The 27,144-nt window shown below is 32.8% G+C and overlaps 2 protein-coding genes and 1 long non-coding RNA gene across 5 annotated transcripts; 2 read left to right on the top strand and 1 right to left on the bottom strand.

Annotated features, from left to right (window-relative positions):
* Positions 1-5,888: 5,888 nt before the first annotated feature.
* LOC108209709 (ubiquitin-conjugating enzyme E2-17 kDa) lies at positions 5,889-10,600 on the bottom strand. The gene is made up of 5 exons (XM_017380766.2): positions 10,443-10,600; positions 10,254-10,336; positions 9,007-9,134; positions 6,781-6,885; positions 5,889-6,265 (listed from the first exon to the last, which is right to left on the bottom strand). Exons 2-5 carry the CDS (start codon positions 10,321-10,323, stop codon positions 6,122-6,124), a joined length of 447 nt encoding a protein of 148 aa, XP_017236255.1. The 5' UTR covers positions 10,324-10,336; positions 10,443-10,600; the 3' UTR covers positions 5,889-6,121.
* A 388-nt stretch (positions 10,601-10,988) lies between these two features.
* Positions 10,989-13,175, top strand: LOC135150094 (uncharacterized). 2 transcript variants are annotated; one of them, XR_010288400.1, is made up of 4 exons: positions 10,989-11,028; positions 11,154-11,255; positions 11,456-12,072; positions 12,734-13,175. It is a non-coding gene; the product is annotated as an uncharacterized LOC135150094 (long non-coding RNA). The 2 variants fall into 2 exon arrangements; XR_010288399.1 differs by lacking the exon at positions 10,989-11,028 and having other exon boundaries at positions 11,035-11,255; positions 12,734-13,174.
* Positions 13,176-21,498: 8,323 nt separating this feature from the next.
* Positions 21,499-27,066, top strand: LOC135150272 (probable nucleoredoxin 1). Of its 2 annotated transcripts, none has more exons than XM_064086502.1 (6): positions 21,499-21,658; positions 21,770-21,971; positions 24,361-24,578; positions 24,875-25,414; positions 25,567-26,145; positions 26,353-27,066. In XM_064086502.1, the coding sequence occupies exons 2-6, from the start codon at positions 21,770-21,772 to the stop codon at positions 26,935-26,937; spliced, it is 2,124 nt and encodes a 707-aa protein (XP_063942572.1). In that variant the 5' UTR covers positions 21,499-21,658; the 3' UTR covers positions 26,938-27,066. The 2 variants fall into 2 exon arrangements, with proteins under 2 accessions (XP_063942572.1, XP_063942571.1); XM_064086501.1 differs by having other exon boundaries at positions 24,349-24,578.
* The last annotated feature ends 78 nt before the right edge of the window (positions 27,067-27,144 follow it).

Genomic DNA, 27,144 nt, shown 5'->3' with positions numbered 1-27,144 from the left:
CGTTAAGGGATAATGAGAGGCTGACAAAGGATGTTTCTCAAAGTGGTGAGACGGTTTTAGTTGTCAAAAATGTTGAAAGAGAGAGGAGTCGCACACGCAATGACCCGCAAGGAAGAAGTAGATCTTGGCCGAGTAAGAAGGATATGAGCACTGTTGAATGCCATTATTGTGATGAAACGGGTCATATGTAGATGTTCTGTCCGAACTTGAAAGAAAACTTGAAATCCTTTAAACAGATGAAGGGAAAGAACAAAGTTGAAGAAGCACACTCTACATATGTGATCAAAGATAGAGAGTTTTTGATGGCGAGTGAGGATACCGTTCCTAATTCGGTGATGAATAAATCAGAATAGGTGATAGACTTTGTTGCTTTCATGCCCATATGTTGGGAGGGTTAAATATCAAAGTGGTCACTGAAGTGGAGGTCATATATCACTTTGCTCATTAATCTTATCGGGGCCTCATTTCAATCATTAAAGTCACAATAAATATCAATCAAGTACCTCCAAATTTTAGTTCAAGGAGTAAAAATATTATTTAGAGAGTTTGACACATTATTTTTGAATACTACCACAACCAACTAAAAGGTTATGACTTATAGCCTTTGTGACAATATATTCAGATTTTATCAATTTTATTTAGTATTTATTTTTAATTAAAATAAAAAAATGTATTAATATAATAAAAAATAAATAGTAAATAAAATTTAAAAAATCTAAATATATTATCATAAATAGTAGAAGTCATAGCCTTTTATTTGGTTTTGGTAGTATTCAAAAATAATGTGTCAAATTCTCTATATAATATTTTTACTCATTGAACTAAAATTTGGAGGTACCCGATTGATATTTATTATGACTTTAATGATTGAAATGAGACCCCGATAAGATTAGTGAGCAAAGTGATATATGACCTCCACTTCAGTGACCACTTTGATATTTAACCCTATGTTGGGATCGAGCGATGTTTGAGACTGTATGCACGGATGAAGATCTTGTTAATATCATTATTTGGAATGATGAGAAGATGAAGGTCCAATGAGTTGGAGCTATTTGTCTTAAACTCCGTGATGGCACAATCCAGAAAGCTCTCACTGTGAGATATGTACCAGATGCATCAAAAAATGTGTTGTCTTTAGGCGTGTTTGCATCAGAAGGTTACAAATTCATTGGACGAGAGCAAAATTGTAAGGTGTATAAAGGAAAGAGCTTGATTCCATGAGAGATAATGAACAAGAAGAACATCTATATTTTAGATGGTGGAGCAATGACAATGAAGACCGAGAAAAGGGTGAGATTCTCGGATTTAGTTAAAGTTTTAAGGAATTCGAGCTGGAGGAGGATTTGTTGGGAAACGTCCTGAAAATCTATATAAGTCAAGAATCTTAATTTGAGAAGGTATCTTATTTGAGATAATTAGGGTAATCCGATTCTTGGTAGAATATTTATTGTAGAAGGATTTCTATCCAAGATAAGAAAAGATGGTAATATTATAAATAGAATTTGAAGTAAATTAGGATGTGCCTATAAATATAGTTATTTGTAAGAGTTTTGGGTGTGAGAGATACACATATGAAGACTTTTGTGATCAAGTTGAGGGGTTTGTATACAAGAGTGTTGAGTGAGCGAGTGACTCTAATCTTATAATGCATCTATATTTAGTGGATTGTGGTTTTACCCTCTCTTGAGGGGTTTCCACATTAGTTGTTTGTGTTTTATTTACTTTCGTGCTTGTTATTGTGTTTGATTAACGTCAATCTATAGTGGCTGTGATCCTAACATGTTCAAGTCAATTCCTTTACTTTTTTAAATTAATATGCTTTTTACTCTTAGGATTTAGTTGTAGAGCAAAAATAGTTGTTCTTTTTATGAATTTACAGACTCGAGAAAAAAATTAAAAAATTAAACCAAATTAGAGCCACGATCATATGAGTACTCGAATCTTGGTGATTGGCGTCTCCATTTGTTAATCCAAAAAATGCTGATGGAGTTGTTAATCAACAAATATGAGGTTCGTTAATGGAATAAAGGTTATCGCGATGATGATTTAACCAAAATTCGTCGGGGTGTGATGGTTAGGTGTATAAACGGAAAAAATTAAAGAGATTCTGGGTTGATCTCTTGCTCACAACTCTGAATATCATTACAATGTGTATACGTACTACATATTTATCGAGGATCAATTCTTACATAATTCTAGGAGTCCACAACACCTAATACGCTTAGAAGTAGGTCTCCTGGGAATAAGTCTATAACCAAGACGGTGACTTATAGACTAGTCTTCTAAAATTTTCAGGAGTATTCTCCTGAGGTGGTTCCGACATATTTAGAAGGGGAGTCTACTCCGCTAAGCATTAGTCCCGAGGTCCAATACTTGTCTCAAAAGTACATCACGGATTCGATATTACCCCCAACTACCAGAGTTAACATTAATGGTTAATTTTTATATCATGGAGGGAGACGCTTGGTATAGCCATGAACATTCATAAGGTGTATGGACGAGTCCTTTTTCTCGGTGAGGATAACCCGCTAGAGTGTCAATCGAGTAAGGTCTCCTCTAAACAATCGGGACAAAAGATTATCCCAATCTCTCTGTTAACCCACCAGAATACATGATCAACATATGTGATCGTTCTTCATACTATCCGTAGGGTCTTCAATAAGAATTGTGAGCAATTCAAGCCCCGCACGAATACGTGACGAAACAATAACGGTTTGGATATCGTAAATCATGTTAGATGAACTCCGGGTGTCTAGGTCTTCGTATTCCCAGAAGAGTAATCTATGTATTTTCGTAAGGGTGATCTTTAATGTTATCCCTTCAGGGTAGTCTTCACAACTCCATACCCCTCATCAAAAAAAGGCCTTCAATGTAATATATCCCACCATAACACTATTTATCCAGAACCAAAGCACGGTCGGTGTATACGCACTAATAGAGCTGTAATTCGAGTCGGGCGGCTTGCGAGCTCGCCCGGCTCGAACTCGTTTAAGTAGGCTCGACTCGGCTTGTTTAGTTAAACGAGTCGAGCTCGGGCAAAGGTTCCGGCTCGTTTAATTAAACGAGCCGGCTCGACTCGACTCGTGAAATTAAACGAGCCGAGTTCGGGTAGAGGTTTGGGCTCGATTAAGCGTAAAATTAAACGAGCTGCTCGTCCGACTCGCTAAAACCGGCTCGTTTACTCGACTCGTGAAATAAAACGAGTCGAGTTCGGGCAGGGATTTAGGCTCGATTAGTTAAACGAGCCGGCTCAGCTCGGCTCGATTAACTTCGGCTCGAATTACGCCCGGCTCGAAACTCGGCTCACTCGGCCCGAATTACACCCCTACGCACTCACAACTACTCGTTCCTTCATGACAACTACTTCATTTTTCAATAAAATAGTTAATTCGATCAGCTGCTCTTAATTTATGCTTGTACTCTGATGATTTCTAGGCTTCCTTTGCATGGGTTTGAGTTATTTGGGTTCCCAAGGTGTAGTTTGAAAATCAAACCTTTTGTAGTCAAGTTAAGAAGATGAAAGACAACAGAGCTACAACGGACATTAGTTTCGATAAGCCTATTAAGCTACTACCGCCCCTTGATGTATAAATATAATCAAACCGGAGACAATGGTAATTAAAACATCACGATTTACATGAATTCTGTTTTTCTTTGGTAACTAAAATATGATTCCAAACCAAGACCACCGGAGTCTCTCTTACTTCAACTTCGTATGTTTCCGTACAATACATGAATAAAATAAACTTAGCATGTTTTTCTTCATAAATTCATAAATTCGCTTATGTTCAATTTGAATTGAAAATTGCATTAAAATAATTGACATTTAATTAGAATTTTAATACTCCCTCCGTCCCATTTTAACTGCTTTTGACTTTTTTACACGTATTTTAAGGTGTTAAAAAAATCACATCTAAACATAATTATTGTTTATAAAATTTATATCAAATAAAAGTTTAGAATCTAAACTTTTATTTGATATAAGAATTAAATTTTTTTATTGAGCGTAGATACTATTTTTTTACACCTCAATATACGTGTCAAAAAGTCAAACATCAGTTAAAATGGGACAGAGGGAGTATATTTTAAGAATTCAATGACATTCAGTTAGATATTTAAATGACACTTAAATATTTATTAGTATTCCAATATGACTATCTGTAATTTATAATCTGATCATATTAAAGAAGTAGTGATTTTTAAATTTATACGACAGATTTTTTTTTTTTTGTGTGTTTTATATTTTCTGTAAGTATCTCCTCAATCTATGAGATTTTAGAAGGATTATGTTTATACTTCTTATAAAATATCAAAAACTTCTTTAAAGATTATGTTAATATTTTTTAAATATATCCATGTAAATTGTACTAAATTTCTCATAAGCTTTGCTGGACTCCTCTAGAATAAAATCAATCACAGTCTCTTAAAATTCATAAATTACCATCTCATAAATTACTACGAGTTGGTTGAAATCTAAACTGAATACACTGTCTACGGATATAAAATATTCTGACATGAATTTTAAAATGATACACAAGATGATCCATATATATATTTGCTTAAAGATCACACTAAATCCAAAATGTTTCACGGTTATTTTCTCCGGACGCTTTGTGCTACCAGCTTTTACTCTTTAGGTACTGTTTGGGGTTGCTGTTGTAGACAGCAACAACAGTTTTTTCTGAAAAGCAAATGAAAAACTGTTTGACAAATCGAAAAACAGCTTTTTCGAACCGCAGCTTTTAGCTGAAAAGCAGCTGTTTGAAAAAACAGGTCCTCCCATGCTTTTGGAAAAAGCTGCTTTTCAGCTTTTGCAGAATGCTGTATAGATTTCATTATAAAACCTCACCAAAAACATTATTTGTTTTTTATATTAGAACTCAAAATAAGTAAATATCAAAAAGTTACCAAACAGTTATCTGATTTCTACAACAGCACTTATTTTATCCGCACTTTTTCTGACAACAATTTAGTCTTTTCCATAAATTATTTAAAGCAGCCTTTATAAAGGCCTTATAAGACTTCTTGTGGGCTTCTTAAGAAAATGATAAAACAAAGAGGGCCGAGTTCTAGTGGGCTTCTTACGAAGAAACAATGAACTGTAGTGGGCCCGTGAAAAATGTCTAAATCCTAATGAATCAAAACAACCATCTGGCCTTGAGCACGATTGGATAGCCCAGTGGTGGGTTTATCCTCCGTTGTCCCGGGAGACCCAGGTTCGACTCTGGCTCATCCGAAAAGTATTAGAACATATATTAATTTATAAGGCGTATAAGCCTGCATTGTCAAAAAAAAAAAACAACCATCTGGCCTTAGTTTTCCCACGAAATTTTAAGGTTTATAAGACTAAAATACAGACTCCGATCCCACATTTTGTAGTGATCAATGCCCAACAAATCAAGCCGAAGAAAGGAACGAAACTTAGAATTACCAAAGCATACTAACATGTAGCCAAAGAAAGGACTGAAACTTAGAATTAGTCAAAACATACTAACATATGCTTGCAAGTTCCGAATACAGAAGATTGATGAAGTAACGGCAAATGGAGCCCTTGCCTAACGATGAAAGGATGAAACTTAGAATTAGTTGAAGTATACTATCATATGCTTGTGAGTTATGAGTACTAAACATTGATAATGTAACAAGGAATGATCATATCATATCAGCATGTTGTGCTCACTTGGGATTTTAAGGGCGGAAATTGGTCCCAAGAAATATCGAGTATAATATCTATATCAAAACTTGCCACATAATATAATCATGCAAATTATCACACCATGATACCACTGTCCGATACTAAAGTGTAGCCACAAAAATAGATGAGGACTTTCATACAAATTGTATATGTCAATTACCTTGCTTCCGATCTTAACACTGCCAACAAGATATAGAAGATTGCAATCAAATAACGATTCAATACCCGGAAACATACTAATGCTTTTAAAAACAATTTTCAATATGAAACAAAAGCACAAGTGCGATTTAAGGACAAGTTTCCATGAATTCCCATTTGGTCCATCTCAAACAGACAAGTTGCAATTCCATACTTTCTTAGAATATAAAACAGATATTCCAACGCACAAGGAAAAGGAGCCCTCCTACCATACGCATGCAAGCATGTTTAACCCATTGCATATTTTTGGGTCCAGCTCCGAGCAGTTGTCTCATACTTGCTCCTGTCAGTCTTGTACATGTGAGCTATCTCCGGTACAAGAGGGTCATCTGGATTTGGGTCCGTCAACAGAGAACAAATAGACAGCAAAACCTGAATTCATACGTGAACAGTTCAACAACTTTTCAATTTTGAGAGTTTAGACAGATAAAAGTTGCAAATGACTGCATATGTGATTGTTCTTTTATTCACATCCTGGCGTTCATTGTTTCAGCATGATAATACTAAAAGCAAAGATTCAAGCCGACAAAAATTAGCAACCAAAAATCCCTCAAGTTCAAACTACAATTTTGTACATCACATGTAAATTATTTTCACTATCATATACAGTACAGCTACAACATATACTTTGAGAAAATATATATAGTATCAACCAGTTAACAATATAGTTAAAGAGCCAACTAATTTAGCCTTTCCATAACAAAGCAGATTTTCACTGATGCCAGTTGTACCACAGCTACCACAGTCGTGGAATGATAACTTCAGTTCTCACACAAGAGTAAGTTCTGTTCATTACCTTACTTCAGAAGTCCGCGAGACACTTCACCTATTTCTCAAGGTTGAAAAGGATTCTAATAAGGCAAATCGTTTGAGTGAAATATAACTACCTTCGATATTGTAAGAGCAGGGCTCCACTGCTCCTTCAAAATATCAAGGCAAATGCTTCCATTGCTGTTGATATTAGGGTGGAAGACTTTTGTCCTGAAAGCTACCTTAAAAAAAATGATAACAGTACAATACTCAGTATAGAAGAGGCATAGAGAAGTCACAATACTAGTCGCATATCTATTAAAACCGCTTTTCCTAACAGAGCAACAACAGGAGTAGAAATTAAAATTGTTAGAAGATGAAATTATATACATCTTTGAAGATGTGAGAATTGCATATAACGTCCACATAGATAAAGTCCAGATGTCTTTCTATTGCGAACCTACTTCATTTCAACCATCTTGCTTATTTTAAGTTTAAGCCAACACTAAAAGTAAAGAGTATATGTGTAAAATTTTCCCAACTATAAAATGTCAAAGCATGGCCACAACCCATATTACCAATAAAACTGACGAGCGCAAAATCAAATAGTAGTTAAAAGTAAATTCTTATTACCTAAAATGGACAAATGACCTATGGAAATATACAGAGTTCTAGTTTGCAGGTGAATATATCTATCTTATGGTTCAAAGAACTTATAGAGACTTGAAAAAATTAGACGCCAGAAAAAAAAGTTAAGACAATATTGTCCCTTTGAAAGCATCACCAACAAGGTATACATTATATATCTAGCAGATTACAGATTAGTGTTCTTAAATATGTTAATGAGTGGGTCAATCACTCAAATAGGTTCAGTTTAAAATTGTAGCCTTATTCAATCCAACAAAACTGAATTAACCCTCGTGCACACTTGTACAGGATGCACCATTGCTAACATAGAATTCATTTTGACTTTTGATTATCCAACCAAGTTCTCTCTGGTTAATTGTCCAATCTCTTGAATAGGTTCAATTTAACATTGTAACCTTATCCAAACCAACACAAATGAATCAAATTTAACACTAATGGTGTGTTTGGTTGGGGTGAATGAAAATGGAAGGAATGGAATGAGATTTGAACTATAATTTAGTTGAATGTATAGTAATTTCATTCCTTCCACCATTCCATTCTTATCACCTTTAACTAGAGCTCAAATCCTTCATTTTGTGAAGGAATGCTCCATTCCTTATCATACATATTTTCTATTCAAATCTTATCATACAAAATTTGCACTCACTCATTTTTTCCAAAGTCCTCTCTTCTACACTCTATTATTATTTTTTATTTGTACTCATTTCATTCCATTCCATTCCATTCACCCCAACCAAACACAACATAAGTTGTGTTCACTTGGATGGAATGGAATGGAGGAAGAATGGAATGAATTTTGTAATCTAACATGGTGTTGATTAGAGAAAGTGTCTATAATTTTCATTCATTCCATCATTCCATTGCTACTATTTTAACTAGAATTCTAACCCACATGTTTTGGAAGGAATGCTCATTCTATTTCTACATCATGTTTCCTTACAATCTTTATCACAAGAAATTTAAACCATTCATATTTAGTTATTATTATCTCATACTTTCTTCTTCTCCGTATAATTATTCATTCCATTCTCCTCTCATTTCATTCCATCCAAATGAACACAACCTAAATATCTAGAACAGTAGCAATGAAATGATCAAGTCAAACAACTCACAAATAAAAACTGAGAAAACATATAGTAAATTAGTAACAAAAATGTATTATAGGTGAAACACCGGAAGATATAAGTATGTTGTTTGAGCGGAGAATTCAATATGAAATTACTTAATGACTACCGATATAAGAAACATCAATAAGTATAAATGGAACAGACATTTTCCGGTTTAATTTCTAATTTCATATTGGAAGAGTACCAGTTTTAATAACTTGATGATAAAATTAGAGAAATAAGGGACTGAGTGCACATATATTCTAAGCTCTGTAATATTAAGCACCTATCAATCCTTTTAATTTGCATAACCTTCATAATGAGCGTGCTGGGCACATGTGATTGAAGTAATATATAAATATAATATGTGTTTTGCAAAGTTTTAGTATTTCGCAATCACTTGCTTTTATTTAATGCCTCAATAACAAGTGCTAGAGGAGTTATGTAGAAAGGAAATGAAAATATGACTAGACAGCACACTCAAGAACTGAAAGAGTTATGTACAAACACATAGTTTACATCTTACAAATTAAGCATACTCTGAAACCAGAAGCAAATAGCTAAGCTTCATATAATTTGTACTTCTTCAAATAGGAACATAAGTTGTACCTTAGGTGGCTTGAAAGGATAATCTGGAGGAAAATGTATAGTAACAAGAAAGACACCACCTGCATAAGGACTGTCAGGAGGACCCATAATTGTTGCTTGCCAATGGAACATGTCTTCAGCAACAGGGCCTGTGAGATATTAATACAATGATTCATATGAATGGAAAAGACTAAGCTTCTGTTGCAAAGAAAATACTACAAATTCCGTTTTGTTTGGCTTGCATACACAAGTAATGCTAAATGATAACTTGTGGGTCTAGATTTCTATAACCCATATGCAATAGAGCCAAGCAAATTACAGTTTATATAGGATATTAGCCAGAGTTCCAATTTATACAAGTAAATAAACATCACATAAGCTACTAAAAAAATTACATTTTACAATTATCAGCTATATATTTACGCTAATGATGACAATAACAATAAATTATGCGTGTGTGCAGGGGTAGCCAACAGGGGTTGACTCCGCCCCCACAATAATCCTTCTCAACAAGTAATCATTAACTTAAAAAAACCAAAAATGAAAAAACCATAGCTGAACTGTGCCCTATTCATCATCTCCCTAACAACCTGGGACTGTGTGCTCCTGTGTATGTGTGTGCTTCCTTGAATCACAACTCATAACCTCACATACATTTTTAAAAGCATGTCAACCTTTTCAAATCAGAAGCCATTCAAATAAAAAGGTCTTCGGCCATGAGTTCCATTATAAATCGGTACACACATCAGATAAGCAATTAAGGAAGATAACATCATTTGACCTTTAGCAATATTTACCGGCATAATATATATGATGATGTGCATGTGGGCAAGGGCAAACAGGTAGACAAACACTACTAACACTACAACATGGGTTTCCCGTGCCCCATCAACTAAAAAAAACTCTTCATAACATAATACATTATCAACTTCAAAAACCCGAAAAACCCATATCTGTACCCCTCCCACCTCAGTAATTGAATGTTTACGCCCCCACATATGTCTGTTCTTCTGAGTCACAACTCATGACCTCATATCACCAAACCAAAATCACTCAACCAACTAAACCCAACCAACACAAAAAATATACAGGCCAACAATCGATTAAAAACAAAAACTTTACCCCAAAATAACCTATTTCCCACAGATTCTACCTAGATTAACCAACACCCACATAAAAAAAATCCAAACTTCACCATCAAAACCCCAAGAATCACCAAAAACAACACACCAAAATAAAAACCAACATACAACTTAACCAATTTATACCAGCACTGCAAGAAGTAGGAGGATCTTTCTGCAGATCCTTCAGCTCTTTCAAGATCCTCTTAGATGCCATCACAAAACAACCACTACATCACAAAACCCCAGATCACATTAGTCATCAACACAAAAGAACACACAGATAAAAACCCACAAAAATGAAAATAAACGCAAGTAAATATACAAAAGAATGACCTGAATGATCCTCCTCAGAGCCAGTAAGAGAAAACCCAGAAAGAAATATTTCAAGAAACAGGCACAAAAGAGGCTGAGAAGTATTTTAAGGCCGGGCCCTTGGCTGCTCCGTTGGTCTTATCTACCCGCTGGCCCCTACTATACTTGCTTTGCACCTTATTTCACTGAGATAATCGTTTTAAAATCTTTTATATTTCACAAATTTTTAAAATTGATTATGACTGAATAATTAATATAATAATTAAGTTAATTTTTTTAAAATTAACGTGCTCGCTAATCTGTGTCGGACACTAGGTTAACATATAACTTAATAACTTAATTTTAATCTGTGTCTGGGCACATGTTAACGTATAACGTGTATTTAATACATTCTGGTTCAGTTATTGACCATGGATGAATTTAGAGTATTTTTTTTGAAAAAATAGAAATTAATTCAATAATGAAAAATCATACGGCATTTATAAAAATAATCGAGTCGAACAAATATAAAACAGATCATATCGTTGATTAATCTAGTTTTTATGAAGACACAATCAAGCGATTTGGATATGATTTATTGAATCATCCGAATCAATTATAGATGCAGGTTTGTCTCTCGATTATTCCTTCTTCGTATACTATTTGCCACTATGTTACATGTTTTTCTTTATATATGTATAATGAGATAAATTTATGTCTTTGTGAATTAATTTTTTATTTTTTAAACACCAGAGGATGGATTTGACAAGAAAACTCAGAGTATTCCTGGTATAACAATAGGGTGAATCTTAAAGTGATAGCTTCCCCAAACAGACTTCAATTTGTAATCATTAGGTATACTACATCAATGTCTATTGTTTTAAAATTATAAAGAGAAATGAGAGAGAAGGAAAACACTTCCTGAAAAAAATATAAAAAAATTACTTTTGTAGGAAGACTTTTCAGGTTATTCACTATATACGACTGGCATATATTAGTAAAAATAAGTTCTCAGAATTTTTTCAGCTTAGTTTATTAAAAATTGTTTTTAGCAGGTTTTAGCTACTTGAGTCCGCTTACAAGACTTCTCCAGCAAAGATCAGTTGGTAGCAGCAACGTCAATTGTTTCCCGCTACCAGCATCTAGGATAAATCGGAATGATAGTGGTTGCAAGGTGACACCTGATAGGCATCCCATGAATTCCTTAAATCGGAATGATAGTGGTTACATGGAAAGGAATTGATTTGGTTAGTACTCTTAATGTGTTCATGTGAAGGATTGCAATGTTCTCTTGCAAAGATTTCAGTTTGAAATTCAAAATTTAAAGAATCGAAGTCCTAATCATCTTCTTTGTTGGTATGTATTCAGTTTTTTCTCCATTTTCATATAATTTCTTCTCCATTCTTATTTGATTAATTGTGCAAGGATCCACGGGTTCCTGATTACAAGCACACCCGATATGTATCAAATCACAGATATAATGTTTTTGGTACATATTCCGAATGAAAAGTTGGCAGGTGATACAGTTCGGGTTGCAATATCATTTTCAGTGCTTTAGATTGTATTATATTATGTACGCTGATTTCTCTAATCCAACTTGAATACTTCTTTTGATTTGTAGCTATCAAGAAACCTGCAATATGTAACCAGATTTCACTATCTTCAAAACATGGTACACATTTAATCTTGAGATAGTAATCTCATCCAGAATATGGATAATCATAATTTCGTCATAATTGTAATGGGATTCCAGAAAAGTTATGATTTTCATTCTTTAACTTTTCATACTTTCATATCATCGTATTAGTAATCAAAGTAGAATTTTGTCAGGAACTCCGACAACCATGAAGCAGGTTGTTTACTGTAAAGTTTAAATTCGACTTCATTAGGTGCTTAATATTGATTATTAATGATCTTTTATTGATATCTTCCAGTTAATGATACATATTTGGGTGATCCATTACACAATCATAAAAAATATGAAGATTATCACAACATGGATTCGACATGTCAATTTGACTATAGTTGTTCCTCGCAAAACTTTTCTTATGCAGACGATTATTTTAATATAAAATCTATAGTTTTCAGGAAAAAAAATTAAACAGATTTAATCTATATTAGTTATGTATTCTATTGATCGGTAAAGTTAAAATATATTTATTGTTAAGATCTGGTGGTTAGTAGTAATTATGTTTTGTTCGTAAGGTTGAACCATATATCTTTTCTGTCTGAAACTTCTTTGTGCAATCTGTATGGAGCTGTACTATTAGGATGCAAATTGTTTGTTTTGCTCATTGACTTTATCAATCTTTGTGAATGCAATATACACAAAGAAGTTGATAGGTGGTTGCTGAGGAAACTGGTTTCACCAGGGATGAGATGATTAGCAGCTAGGGATTCAAATTTTTTGAATACTCATGAAGTTGGTGGGCATAAAAAGTTGCAAAGTGCATGTGGGAGTTGTTCTGGAGTGTCCAAAGCAGGCTGATCAAGAATAACAATAGTAAAGCCGGTCTTTAGTGAAAGTGATGAGAATTGTCTTTGTTTCTTTGCTCTGGTAGTATGCTCTAAGAAGCAGGACCTCTGGTTACGTAGATTAAATTGTACTTTCATATTGGGGTTAATTTAATCTAAGGTGATTACAAGACAAAAAATTCTCGGTGCCAAGTCAGGGAATGAAAATATGTATACTTTCTAACTAAATAAAGTGAATACTTTTGCATTACACTATATGCAATATGTAGGATAAGAATTTATGTGGCAGCAGTTGTACTTGATTTGTCGTTGATTTTTTTTAATCATATTTTCTCATATTATAAGACTTTTTATAAAAATGTTTAATTATATAGTTATTATAACATTATAGTCTTTGAATAGTGTTAATAATTTTATGATCAAAATTAATTATATTTTACAGGAAAACTTTTTCTTAGACTAAATTTATTCGTCAAAATAATTTAAAAACATTTGTTTTATAAATATAGATAGGCGTGTAATTTTCAATAAATTTTAGAGAAAAGAAAGTAATTAAAAATTATGTTTTCTTAAACCAACCAAGATTAAAGTGTCTCACTTATTTTCTTCACGGACCTTACTCTGCAAAAAAAAATATAAAAAATTATTTGATATTGATAAAAATCGAATCTAAATTTATGCATATTAATATTTAAATATAAATAGATATAATGTGTTCAACACGCCGTGTTCAACTTTGACATAATTCTAGAACTTACTCGGAAAAAACCAAATTTTAAAAAAGATGGAGAATTATATATAATGATTTTAAATATTATTCATGATTTTTAATTAATAATTAAAATATGATAGTAGATAACGATTTTCCACATAGTTATATATTCAAGTTAAATATCAGTTGTTAATATAAATGTTAATTGACGATAAACTTCAAATAAATTAGTAAAAAATACAAATATTGCGTTGCGTTAATCATAATAAAATGATGTTAAAATTAATTAGAAAAACATAATAAAAGTACCGTGTGCGAAGCACGGGCACGAAGCTTATAAACTTATAGATTGCATGAACTAACTTCTGTCACGAGAACGAAGTGTCTTGGAGCGTATTCTCCAATGTTCAGACACTGGTTTTGTGCAGTTCATTAAACTCAAGTTTTATTCAAAATTTAGATTTTTTTTAGCATACATGTGGAAGCAATCTGGCCCTGTATCTGCAGGTACTTTAACATATTTATTGGCATAAAGTTTTTAAGACTAACGCTCCTACTGTGTAAAGCATCTGATATTCAGTTCCGTACAATGAATTAAACTTAATTAATTTCGTTAAACTCCAATTCACTCAAAGATTAATATTATATTGTAGATATATTTTTATTAGTCAATGTTATAATTAAAAACACATTACAATTAATTATTTAAAATTAAAAATTCAAATGCTACCCGTGTGCGAAGCACGGGCCAAATTGCTAGTATAACTTAATAACTTAATTTTAATCTGTGTCTGGGCACATGTTAACGTATAACGTGTATTTAATACATTCTGGTTCAGTTATTGACCATGGACGAATTTAGAGTATTTTTTTTTGAAAAAATAGAAATTAATTCAATAATGAAAAATCATACGGCATTCATAAAACCAATCGAGTCGAACAAATATAAAACAGATCATATCGTTGATTAATCTAGTTTTTATGAAGACACAATCAAGCGATTTGGTGAAATTGATATATACACGTGTATCACCTTCACCAAAATCAGTTTGAGCTATCGATCATAATTGCAATCTCATATAAATTTTTATCACTGAATCAAACTTCTGAAATCCTGAAATCCGGCAGATCTAACATCTTGGACATCGAATCACACCAAAACACATCAAAAGAAAAACACTCTCACAAGGAGAGAATAAACGAAACCCAAATAAATTGGGAACAAATCTCACCCAATAAATATTTTATCAAATAAAAATACAATCTTGGAAGATAAAAATCCTTAGCCGGGGAGGAGTATTATTGAAAAACACGAACAAAGCAAAGAAAATAACTGGTTTGGGGCTTTTGGTCGGTGAAAACTGATAAAAGCCCAGGACGGCGGCACGAAAAAAAGAAGAGGCTGAGAGAGCTTTTTGTTTTAGGGTTTGAGGATCGTAGACAATGCATTAATTATTGACAAAAGAATTCAAATATTCACATTTATCAATTAATTTGATATTTTATTTACTCATGTGTTGTATTATAATTTTAATTATTATATTTTTTTCATAAGATTAAAATAATAAAAAAATCATAATTTATTATTAAATATTAAATTGATTGATGTTATTTAGAAGGGTGATTTTAGTTAAAAAAATTAGTCTGCATGCAGGGGGGCTCGTTATTATTTGTGGGACGAAATCAATTAAAAGTTGTCATATAAAATATTGAAAAAAAATTACTCTATGTTCTTTGACATTTTTTTAAAATAATATAATATTTTATCATAAATATAAAATTTTGAAGATTGATCAAAAGTAAATATATAGTTAGTATCTAATAACATTTTGACTACATTGATACTCATGCAAATTAAAGTATACTTAATGGTAGTAATTATAATTATCAAAAAAAAATGATAGTAATTATATATTATCATGTGCCCTTACAGCACATGTTAGCGATTCCATAATATTAAATACATTATACTAAAGTTTCAATTCAATAATCAGATATATTTTGGATTAAGCGGCTATTCACTACATATTAATTGGGAAATCTATAAAAATACCTAACTTTTCTATTATTGTTTTCAAAAATACTACCATTCAGAATTTATTTTAAAAATACCTTTTCATAAATTTGTTTTTTTTCAAAAATACGGTTTGCAACTTTTGCAACCTCATTTGCAACCTTGGGCTGCGCCAGCCGTTTCAGTTGCAAATGAGGTTGCAAAAGTTGCAAATAAAAATGGGAAGTTGCAACTATTGCAACTGCAATTGCAAAATGAGGTTGCAAAAGTTGCAAATAAAAATGGAAAGTTGCAACTGTTGCAACTGCAATTGCAACTAGTTGAACTGAAAACTGTAAGTTGCAACTTCCAGTTTTCAAATGGCATTTTCGACCTCATATTTGGAATCCATATATATATATATATAGATGTCGAAACAGAGGTCGAAAATGGCAATTGAAAATTGGAACTTGAAATCAGAAATTCAGTTGCATATATGGTTGCATATGGTTGTATTCAGTTGCATATGGTTGCATTCAGTTGATTCTATTATAATCTAATGGCCCCGCCAGGGGCACATTCAGTTGATTCTATTATAATCTAAAGGCCCCGCCAGGGGCACATTACAGTTTTCAGTTGCATTTAGTTGCATATGAGGTTGCAAAAGTTGCAAATGAGGTTGCAAATAAAACCGGAAAGTTGCAACTGTGGTTGCAACTTCATTTGCAACCTCATATGCAACTAAATGCAATTGAAAACTGCAAGTTACGACGGATGTATGGTGTGCCCCTGCGGGGCCATTAGATTACAATAGAATCAACTGAATGCAACCATATGCAACTGAATGCAACCATATGCAACCATATATGCAACTGAATTTCTGATTTCAAGTTCCAGTTATGGATTCCAAATATGAGGTCGAAAATGGCAATTGAAAATTAGAAGTTGCAACTTACAGTTTTCAGTTGAACTAGTTGCAATTGTAGTTGCAACAGTTGCAACTTCCCATTTTTATTTGCAACTTTTGCAACTTCCCATTTTTATTTGCAACTTTTGCAACATCATTTGCAACCTCATTTGCAACTGAAACGGCTGGGCCGCCCAAGGTTGCAAATGAGGTTGCAAAACCGTATTTTTGGAAAAAAAATTTATGAAAGGTATTTTTAAAAAACAATGAAAAGATGGTAGTATTTTTTAAAAAAAATAATTTTCCAGATGGGTATTTTTAAAATTATCCCATATTAATTAGGTCGATTTGTTTCAGTCTAAGATGATATTTATATGATGTCATTATTTTAATATTGAAGATTTTGTGAGAACTAAAAATGAATTTTATATTATATATAAGTCATGCTCTAGTGAGAACCAATCTTATGGTGAGATATGAGATCATATCTCAGCCACTCATTTAAATATATTATATTCATCTCTCATCATTCATTTAATATTTTAATATTTCATCATCTTCTAATTCAACTATTTATCACTTTCAACCACCGCTAACTACCACTAACAGCTCCGGCGACCACCACCAGCTCCGACGACCACCAGAATATCACTGCCGACAAACATAAAATCACAACCGGAAAACATAAAATCACCGCCAGAAAATAAGAAATCACCGCCAGAAAATCAAAAATCAATATCAGAAAATCAAAATCACAACACCACCACCAGCTACAAACCACCACCGCCACCCTCAAATCCAAAAACTTACCAAATACAAAACAAAATCATCATCGGAAAAAATCAAAAAAACAACAGAGAATCATCATTTCCAATTCATCAGCTTCCTCACTGTCTCTCTCAACCTCCCCCCCCCTCTCTCTCTCTCCATCCACACGCTCTCTCTCATTTACTACATCCAACCTCTATTTCTGCCCCATATCCATCATTAATTCCGACCATAACAAAAATTACTATATTAATTATAAAGCACCACAAACAAACACCATCAACAAAATGAAATCACCATCGTAGCAGAGAGAGATGGAGGGGGAGAGGGAGAGATCTGTGTTTTTCGTGTGCGTGGTTGGAGACGAGGTCGCCGCCTCGACTACGACGACGTTGTAGCAGATCTGGTAGTTGCGTCGCAGCAGCAATGGGTAGTGTGGCGGATGGCAGTAGAGGGTGGAGGTGGTCAGTGGCTAGTTGGCAGTGGGGGGTGGGAGGGAAGAGAGAGAGTGTGTAATAAAAGAAAATATTAAAATATAAATGTGTGGTTGTGATTTGATTTAGGAATAAAAATGTGGAGCTGAGAATAGATCTCATACCTCACATTAGTTGGGGTTCTCATCTGAGCTTATCATATAGGAGGAAGATCCTAAGAAAACCCAGCTTATCAAGAAAACCGAGAAACCCATCTAATCACCGTTGATCTTATGATAATATTCTAAATTGTGATTTATCAAAAAAATCAATCAAATCTACTTTCTAAAGAATAGTATAGTAATCTTATCCATATATTTAATGCACTCAATTAGTATATATTTAATGCATTTATTACATTTCCTTCTATAAAAAGATTTGTAAAAGATTTTGCATGAGTATTCACAAATCCCACGTAATCAATCAATCAAAGTATTTATAGTATATTACATTTGAAGTTTGAATTTCAAATTTCAAAATATTCACTTTGATAAATAAAAAAGATTTATTAACATTATTCTAGTTTTATTAAAAAAACATTATTCTAGTTTATTTATGATAATCTGACATAGGAGGTTTCTTATAGTGTTCCTTCAGATATCATTATAATTTTGTATTAAGATTCTTTTATATTAATTGGTTTGAGATTCTTCAAAATAATAATTATTAAAAATATAAGAATAGTCAAAAGAATATCATACTGTAAATAATTTAACAAGAAGAATCTCAAATTTTAAAAGAATCTTGCATGGTATAAATACTTATTATTAAAATAATAAAATATCTTAGAGAATCTTAAAGTTATATATTAAGTAACTCTTTGATTATGTTTGTATGAATGTCTAATTCATGGAACAAATTAGCGAAATTAACAGATCTTACGAAAGTTAACCTAAAATATTCTAAGTAAAGAATATTAAATGCACGATATGCAAAATGTGAAACAAAAGCAACTTAAATAAATAAGTTAAAACCCCGCAGGGTATAAATATCCGAATAAGTCAAATAAAAACAAGGATAAGCCACGCAGGGCTGAAATAGGCCTAGTCTAGGGGAGATCATCGTCAAATAAATCCTCTTGGGCCTTCTCCTGCCCTTGGGCTTTCTCTTGCTCCGGAGCCTCCCTCTCCTGGGCTTCCTCATCTTGGGCCTCATCTTGGGCCTCTACTTCCACCCCAAGATCCTCCCCGGCCTGTTTGGGATCCTCGATCATGGGATCCTCAGTGGGGACTTCCCCATCCTGGGAATCAACTGGATGCGATTCCCCAAGGTCTAAAACCGCCATCGGAGAAGGGGTTTCTTCTCCGTGGAGTTTAGGAACCGGGAATCGCTCCAGAGTGACTCCCTCGATTTGAGCCCCACCTCATCGATGATCCTTTCCCAGCAGGACTTAAAGGTCTCGGGGAAGGAGGCGTCGTACTCCGCCGCAAGAAGGTCGTCAAACTCGATAGGAAATACAGCGAAATACACGAAGTACGATATTAAAAACTTCTATAAACTTTCGATAAATTACTGCGATATTTGTCGAAAGTTGGGGGGCAAATGATAGGGATTGGGTTTATTAAGTACTACGACCCGATCCAATAAAGGCCCGCATAGCTGGTTTAATCGTAAGAAATACCGTCCTGGCCCAATGGCGCTCCGAACCGGATACGTGTGGGCTGTAAGGAAGACTTGGATGGGCTCGAGGCCCATACAAAGGTCCAGCTACGAAACTAAGTCCTACGATACAACTAACTCTCGTGGATAAACGTCCCGGAGTTCTTGGAGAGTATCTGTTACTCCGAAGCATACTTCGGTACGAAGTCTGGAACGTAGAATCATACTTCCATCCAACTTCTGACTCCGAAGCGCCTATATAAAGGGCTCTACCCCTCATAATTAGAACTGCGTTTTGGACTTGATTCTTCTCCTAGCAGAGGATACGTAGGCATCTCGCATCGAGACCACTCCAAAGCACGAATCGCTCACACCCTTCGTTTTCTATTCCATAACAATAACATAGATAAAAAAAATTATTGTAGCCACTTTCCCGTCAAACATAATACGGATAGAAAATTTATCATTATTTAGATAAAAATTAGTTTGGGCCGCCCTCCCTTCAAATACAATACTAATCCAGAATCATTAGTTATGATAAAATAATAATTATAATTGGATAAATATATCCAATTTCATAAATTTTAGCTATTTTATTTTTTTTAAGATTCATGTTTCTTAATTGTTTAGAATTATCTCTTTTGTCTTTTAAGATTCCTATTTTTTAACTACTTAGAATTTCATAGATTTTTAGCTATTCTATTTTTGTTAACATTCTTATTTCTTAACTACTTAGAATTATATTTCTTTTACGATTACTATTTTTTAGGTACTTTTCCTATTTTCTCTTAAAATATTAGTAAATTTAAATATAAAGTTTCTAGGGACTCCACATAACCTCTCTCGCGTATCCTCTCAACAATCATTTAATTTTGCAGTAGAATTCTAAATTTTAATAATTTCTATATTAATATGTAATTAAAAATTAAATTTTGTTTACCTTTATGATTTCTAAATAAGAAAAAGAATTGTATTATTTTTAGAATCCTTTTCTAGATTCTAGGGTATTACCTTTAGAATCCAATAAAAAAAATTGTGTTATCTTTAGAATTCTTAAACCTGATTTTTTGAAATTAGAAGACTGTTATCTTTAGAATTCTTGAACCTGATTTTTTGAATTATAATTATATTTTTTATCCAAAATTTAGGAAAAATCAGAAGACTGAATCGAACAATTCTAAAGGCGTCCGCATTCTCCTTTATATATGGAACGACTTGAGTTTAGCTCTACGAACCTGTTTAGACAATGTGAGATTCTGGAAGATGCTAGTTTTTATTTTTTTAAATATATAATTTGAAAAAAAAATAAGATTATAAATTTTACAACTTTTTTTTGAAAGAAAAATTTTATAACTTTTGAAAATAAGAATTGTATTTTTTAATTTATTATATTTGTTCTATAATTGTTATATTAAGAAAATTATAAAATGAATCGAACAATTCTAGAGACGCCAACTTTATGATTCGAACATATTTAGATTATTCCTCTATATATCTTATCGAAAATAAAATTTTATAATGTAAAATTCAACTACATCTTCAATATATCTTATCGAAAATAAGAATTGTATATATTACTTAACAAATATTAAATATAAATTGTATTTTATGTATTATTATTGGTTTGAATAAATATAATCCTATTTCTTTTAGGATTACTTAAATATAAAAATAATTGTATCATCTTTAGAATTCAATAAGAAATACTAAATAAGAAAAAAATTGTATCATATTTTGAATTCAATGAGAAAAGAATTGTATTACCTTTAGAATTCTTGAACCTGATTTTTGAATTATAATTATATTTGCTCTCTGAAATTTAAGAAAAATCACAAGACTGAATCGAGTGATTCTAGATACGCCCGCATCCTCCTTTATATATATTGATGATGATTGATTGATCGATGATGATTGATGATAAGGAGCAGTTGTATGAAAAAAAAAGGAGCATTTGTAATTGTTAATTTTAAAAGAAAAAAATCCGCTTGTACCGACGTGTAAATTAGTGCAATCGACCTCAAATCATGAGAATTATGTATAATCAATGTTGTGATTTAAGTCCTCATTTAATTCATTCAAAGGAGTTAAAGGTAAATTCAGCAAACTGCACCAAGTAAATATGCAGGGCATTTAGCGATACCCAAAATTTTGAATGATACTGGGCCGAACCCTGAGAGGTAGATGGGCCTGTAACAATATTAAATCCAATAAAACATACAAGTGCACATCCTAGACTCCTAGACTTCGAGTACACCAGATTTTATAAGATATGTGTTAGGTTTAAGTTCGTAAAGACATACATAGTGTTGGAAGAACAAGTATTCGATAAAGGTGCGTATGTAATTAAGTATTAATTCATTCTTTTGATTGATTAATTCATGTGTAACACTTATTTTCATAAAAATTAGTAACAATATTTGTGGGTATATTTGATTTGCCCAGATGGTGCTTTCAGCCAGACATGGTCTAAGAATTGCATGTTTCACTGTGTGGAATGAATATATTTATCGTGGATTACGGGGGTTTGCGAGGGGATATGTAACTTCAGTTGAGGGAAATTTATTGTTACAGTCGGAACCTGGTTCTGTTTTTCGGAGCATAAAGTTTTCGAAGCAGTATTGCAGTGAAGCAAATCGAGAAAAAGGTAAGACTTGTGTGATAATGTTGTTAGCTTTGTGTTTCTTGATTAGTTATACACAGTGTTCTAAAAGTAATCACCGATTAATCCTAACGATTAATCGCCGATTAATCGCTGTTCGGTCGGCCACCGTCTCGATTAAGCCTTAATCGATTAAGCCTTAATCGTTTAAAAAATAGTTTTCCTGAAAAATCGGTCAAAAGTCGGGAAAAATCAGAAATTTAATTTTAAGACATATTATACTATCATCTTATCGGATGAATTGGCCTAAATATTGTAAAAAAGGGATATTTTTGGGATAAAATCATTGATTTTTTAATTTATAAAATTATATGATTATAAATCTATTATAAATATAATTATATATATACTTATATTTTTCTAGTTTAAAAAATAATATTAGATTGATTCTGATAAATGATCCGATTAATCATTTTGATTAATCTCCGATTATCCGATTATTCGCTGGACGGTGCCTTCACCGACTAAGTCTGATTCCCACTTTTTACAACATTGGTTATACATGTTTTTGAAGCTACTCTATTACATACCTTTTTATGGCATATGCCATAGTTGCATTTGCATATTCAAAATTTAGTTATGAGATTGAAATTTGTGTGCTTTCATGTTAGATATATTACAGGGTGGCTGGCGAAAGGGACTTGGGCTTGCACAGATAATTACAATCTGATAATCATATATTCTTTTCCTACGGAGTCTTGGCTGTTTTTATTCTTTTTTAAATTTAAGTAACTTGAGAAAGGAAACTCTTTTCCATTTGTTTTAGATAAGCTGAGTTAATATGTGTTGATATATATATAGCATAAGATCCATATGGGACCTTCCTTTAACACCTTAAGGTTTTAGATGGACTGGTTCTCTACGGCTTCGTTTGATTCACGGATTTTGTATACACCGTAAGTTTAACTTCCCGGGAATTAGGTTACTGAGTACAAACTTCCTAGGTAAATTACAACCTGTGTTTGGTAGTGTTTGATACTTTGATTAATAAGTATACAATAGAGCTTTAAATTAATTATTATATAAGAAATTAAATTATGTATATAATAAAATAAGTTTAACAAACTTTAAATAAAGAAAATAAATGTAGAATTCAAATAACAATAATAAGACTTTCAAGTTAAATAAATACTATAATGAGTTAATAGTTTAATATATTAATATTAGATATTAAATTTTAAAAAATAAATAAAAAACAAATTAAGAAAAATAGATAACATTAAATTAAGATATATTACTATAATTATAGCATGAATAAATAAATAATAAAACTAATATATATACATATATATATATATATATAATATTATTATACACAATAGAAAATAAAGTATATATATAACATAATTCAAACTGAATATTAATTTTAAATCTAAATTGATTTGTATTTATATCATGATAATATAAGTAAATTTCAAATATTATTATAAAACAACATTTAATTTGGATTATTTATTTAGAATTAAATTTGATATTTAATTATAATTTTGATGTAGTGTATATATAGTATATAATATCTTAATTGTGATCAGCTATGTAACTTAGAGTACCCGCTCCTCCCTCAACTGTGTAACTAAGTTAAAGCATTTTACCGTAACTACAAATTCCTTGGAAGTTTGAGTTACAGTGTATAACTGCGAAATCATGCAACCAAACGGTGTAACTAATCCAAGTTTCATGGAACCATGAGTTACTGCGTTGGTTACACTGTACCAAACGAGGCCTACATGGTATCATAGCTCTGGTCTGCGGGAGGTCTCGGGTTCGAGGTCGAGCCCTTGTCACCCCCAATATTCTCACATTTTAAAAATGGACACGAATGCAATTTATACCTCAAAGATGGGTGCTCATGATCCACTCTTCAACCCGAAAAAATGGGATTTCGAGTGAGAGGGAGTGTTGATATATAGCATATGATCCATATGGGGCCTTCCTCTAAACCTTAAGGTTTTAGATGGACTGGTTCTCTATAATATGTTTATTAGGAATACTCAATTGAAGTGGATGTAGGTGATACAGAGTATTCAAATTTCTAAAGAGCATTGGATTTATTTTCCCCTCAAGTAGGCAGTATCAGTAGGCTCAAGACAACAAGGTTAGTAATAGATTCCCTTATACTCAAAAGGCGTATGCAAGGGGTAAAAAGGGCCAACAAATTAGAAAACTAAAAACAGGGACACTGAAACTGCTATTGTGTTACTTACATCATTCATTCATTTTTTACATGGATTAAAATCAATAATTGCTGACTTTGGACTATTTTTTTTAATCGCTTAATCCTAAAAAGTGTTTAGTTAAATAATAGTGTTGGCAAGTCTTTTAACGATCGAAAATACTCTCATTTAGACATGTAAATTAACAGAAAACCCTTTAGGTACGATCTACAAAGTAAAGAAGGAAATCAAGGATATAAATGGAAGATCTGTATCCAATCCCTTAATGGAAAGGATGAATTATGTTAGAAAGAGGATGCAAGGGGGGAGACGAGACAAGAAAGAGCTTAAAGTCAAAGAAGGAGATATTATTAACTTAATGGACCTTCTCTTTACCGAGAACAGGGATTATCTCGTCAAACACAGTGATGACCTAAAGGTATGTACTATTCAATATTTCATTGGAATGTCGCTGCACATGTTCAGTTTCGCAAGATATTTTTTGTTGATCATATATTTTCTTACTGAGGATGCCATTTTGTTCTCATAATGTGATGCGTCTAGGTTCAACATTCTTTGTCTTCTCATCAAAAGTGATTGAAGAATATTACCTTTTTGCACACTTGGAACTAGGGTCCATGAACATTCTGACCTCTGAAAAATGTTTAGTATATTTAAGAATTGCCAGGCTGGGTCATCTGTTTGCTGATTATACATACCGTATTTTCTATGTAGGTAAAAGCTGAGCACTTGGTAGGAAAGGCTATACTTTTATATTTTGTACCAATATGTTCTGAGCTTACCTCAATGGAGAGGGAGTTGACAACATCTTTGGTCGACATATACTATGATTTGCTGCCAAACAATGATTTTGAAGTCATCCTTGTCGCAGTTAATAATCTTCGTGCTACCTATAGTGGGTCTCATATCCAGACCGACCCTCGAAAGAATTTTGAAGAAATCTTTTCTCAAATGCCATGGACTGCCATACCGTTCTCAGATATAGCATCACGTAAACGCATAGCAAGAAGATTTAGCATCTCAGAATGTGATTTTTATTACACTGTTTCATTTCTTCTTGATTCAAAAGGTATTGTTTTGACATGCAATGCTTGTCCATATTTTACACGATATGGTACTCAAGGTTATCCGTTCACCGAAGAAAGAATAAGAGACCTGGAGTCTGGAGATGATAGAGCAGCTAAGCAACCCTCTTTGGAAACACTCCTTGGCTCTCCTGTACGTGATTATGTCATCTCAAACAAAGAGGATAGGGTAATGTCTTAAAAATTTAAGAGCACATTATGTGATTATAATAACTTTACTCGTGCAATGATTATTTTTCTACCTATGAATATATGTAATTTCATTTGCGCATTCTGGTGAAGTCAGATTACCATAGACGTTCTGATGCTTGTAATTGACAGGTACCTATTCACACCCTTAAAGACAAAGTGGTAGCTCTGTATTTCTATGAAGATGGTGTTACTGATGAAGAGCTCACTGTAAAACTTAAGACTGCTTATAAGGAGTTAGCGAAAAATAAGGAAAAATTTGAGGTTGTACTCCTTTATCTTTATGACACTCTCGGTACTATACATAGTACAAATGAAGAATCATTTTGGAAATTTTTTGAAACTATGCCTTGGTTAGCCCTTCCGTTTAAAGACCCAAATCATAAGAAGTTGAAACGGATTTTCGGTTATCCAAATAACTTATATGGGCCAGAACCAGTTCCTACACTCGTTATTTTTGGGCCTAATGGTAAATTTGTTGAGCCCTGTGGCGCTGATATCTTGATAAATTTCGGAATTTCTGCATACCCATTCACTCGGAATAGACTTGCCAAGTTAGAGACTGAAAAAGTAAAGGAACTGAAGCTGGAGATGCTCTTGGATCCAAACACTTTTTTCAAAGTAAAAAAAGACAGGTCAAAGATAATGAAATCGAAACTGGAAATGCTCGGGGATCGAATCATGTTTGTCATAGTAAAACATGTGCTGGAGGTGAGATTTTTTTTTTGTTACTAATATATGTGTTAAATCTCTTTTTATCTAGGAATTTTATCGTTCACTACTTTTTTTCAAAGTAAAATACCTGTCATTCACAAAAACCCGGTAAGCCGCTGTAATTTTGGTTGCAAATAAGTGTATTTTTAAAAATTTACTTTCAAACCAGGGATTCAGTACTAATAAGTGTAATATATGTTGCAGTTTCTTCCCAACTTTTATCTGCTTCTGAAACCTATGATTCTTGATAAGAAGGTTCCATTCTCCCAGCTTGATGGGAAGAGACTCTTAATATATTTTGAGATGGGTAAGTATTACAACCACTTACAGAAACTAAAGTTGATGAAAGATATATATCTGCGAAACAAAGGTACAGATGATGAGTTTGAAGTGATTCACATCAAGAAATCACCATCCCAGAATAAGCATGTTGAAGATATGCCATGGTTGGTGCATTATTATGGTGAAGGGTATTCACTTTCAAAGGAGTTGGAGAGTAGTATTTTTAATTTTAATTGTCATAGTCCCGAGGGGATTGAAGCTTGTTTACTTCTTGCTTTTGAACGAGATGGAAGTATTGTCAGGAAAACATTCTATCCTAGTTTTGATAATATGGCATTTCCTTTTTATGCTGGTGGTTTGGAGAAAGAGTTCTTTGACCAGTTAAATCATGCTTTCGGATGGTACTACTGGGAGTTCTCTAGCCAGAAGAAGCAGATATACAAGAGGAGGCTTAAATGGGAAAGAGTTCAACTGATTGACTCTAACCAAAGGTTTTTTTTATATTAATCAAAATATATACATTAAATTTGGTTCAGTGTCATAAATCTGGGTGTTTGAATTTTATCTGTACTTGTATATTTTTCAGTTAATAAAACACGTAATTAAATATATTTAAACTAGTTTGTTTTGCATTCATTGAACGTGTTTGTGTTCTGCGAATAAAGATGCACCATTTCTGCTTTGTATCTGGATCTGGTCAAACATCTCTGGCAA

The sequence above is a fragment of the Daucus carota genome, chromosome 2 (assembly GCF_001625215.2).
Source record: "Daucus carota subsp. sativus chromosome 2, DH1 v3.0, whole genome shotgun sequence".
Classification (NCBI taxonomy): domain Eukaryota; kingdom Viridiplantae; phylum Streptophyta; class Magnoliopsida; order Apiales; family Apiaceae; genus Daucus; species Daucus carota.
Note: the sequence above shows the minus strand (reverse complement) of the source record. Positions and strands in the feature narration are given on the sequence as shown.

Coding starts and splice junctions, on each gene's coding strand:
- LOC135150272 (XM_064086501.1), top strand. CDS start 21,770: ATGGTGCTTTCAGCCAGACATGGTCTAAGAATTGCATGTTTCACTGTG. Junction 21,972..24,348: donor TGAAGCAAATCGAGAAAAAG/GTAAGACTTGTG, acceptor GTAAATTAACAG/AAAACCCTTTAGGTACGATC. Junction 25,415..25,566: donor TCTCAAACAAAGAGGATAGG/GTAATGTCTTAA, acceptor TGTAATTGACAG/GTACCTATTCACACCCTTAA.
- LOC108209709 (XM_017380766.2), bottom strand. CDS start 10,323: ATGGCATCTAAGAGGATCTTGAAAGAGCTGAAGGATCTGCAGAAAGAT. Junction 9,135..10,253: donor TCCTACTTCTTGCAGTGCTG/GTATAAATTGGT, acceptor AATATCTCACAG/GCCCTGTTGCTGAAGACATG. Junction 6,266..6,780: donor CTGCTCTTACAATATCGAAG/GTAGTTATATTT, acceptor GTATGAATTCAG/GTTTTGCTGTCTATTTGTTC.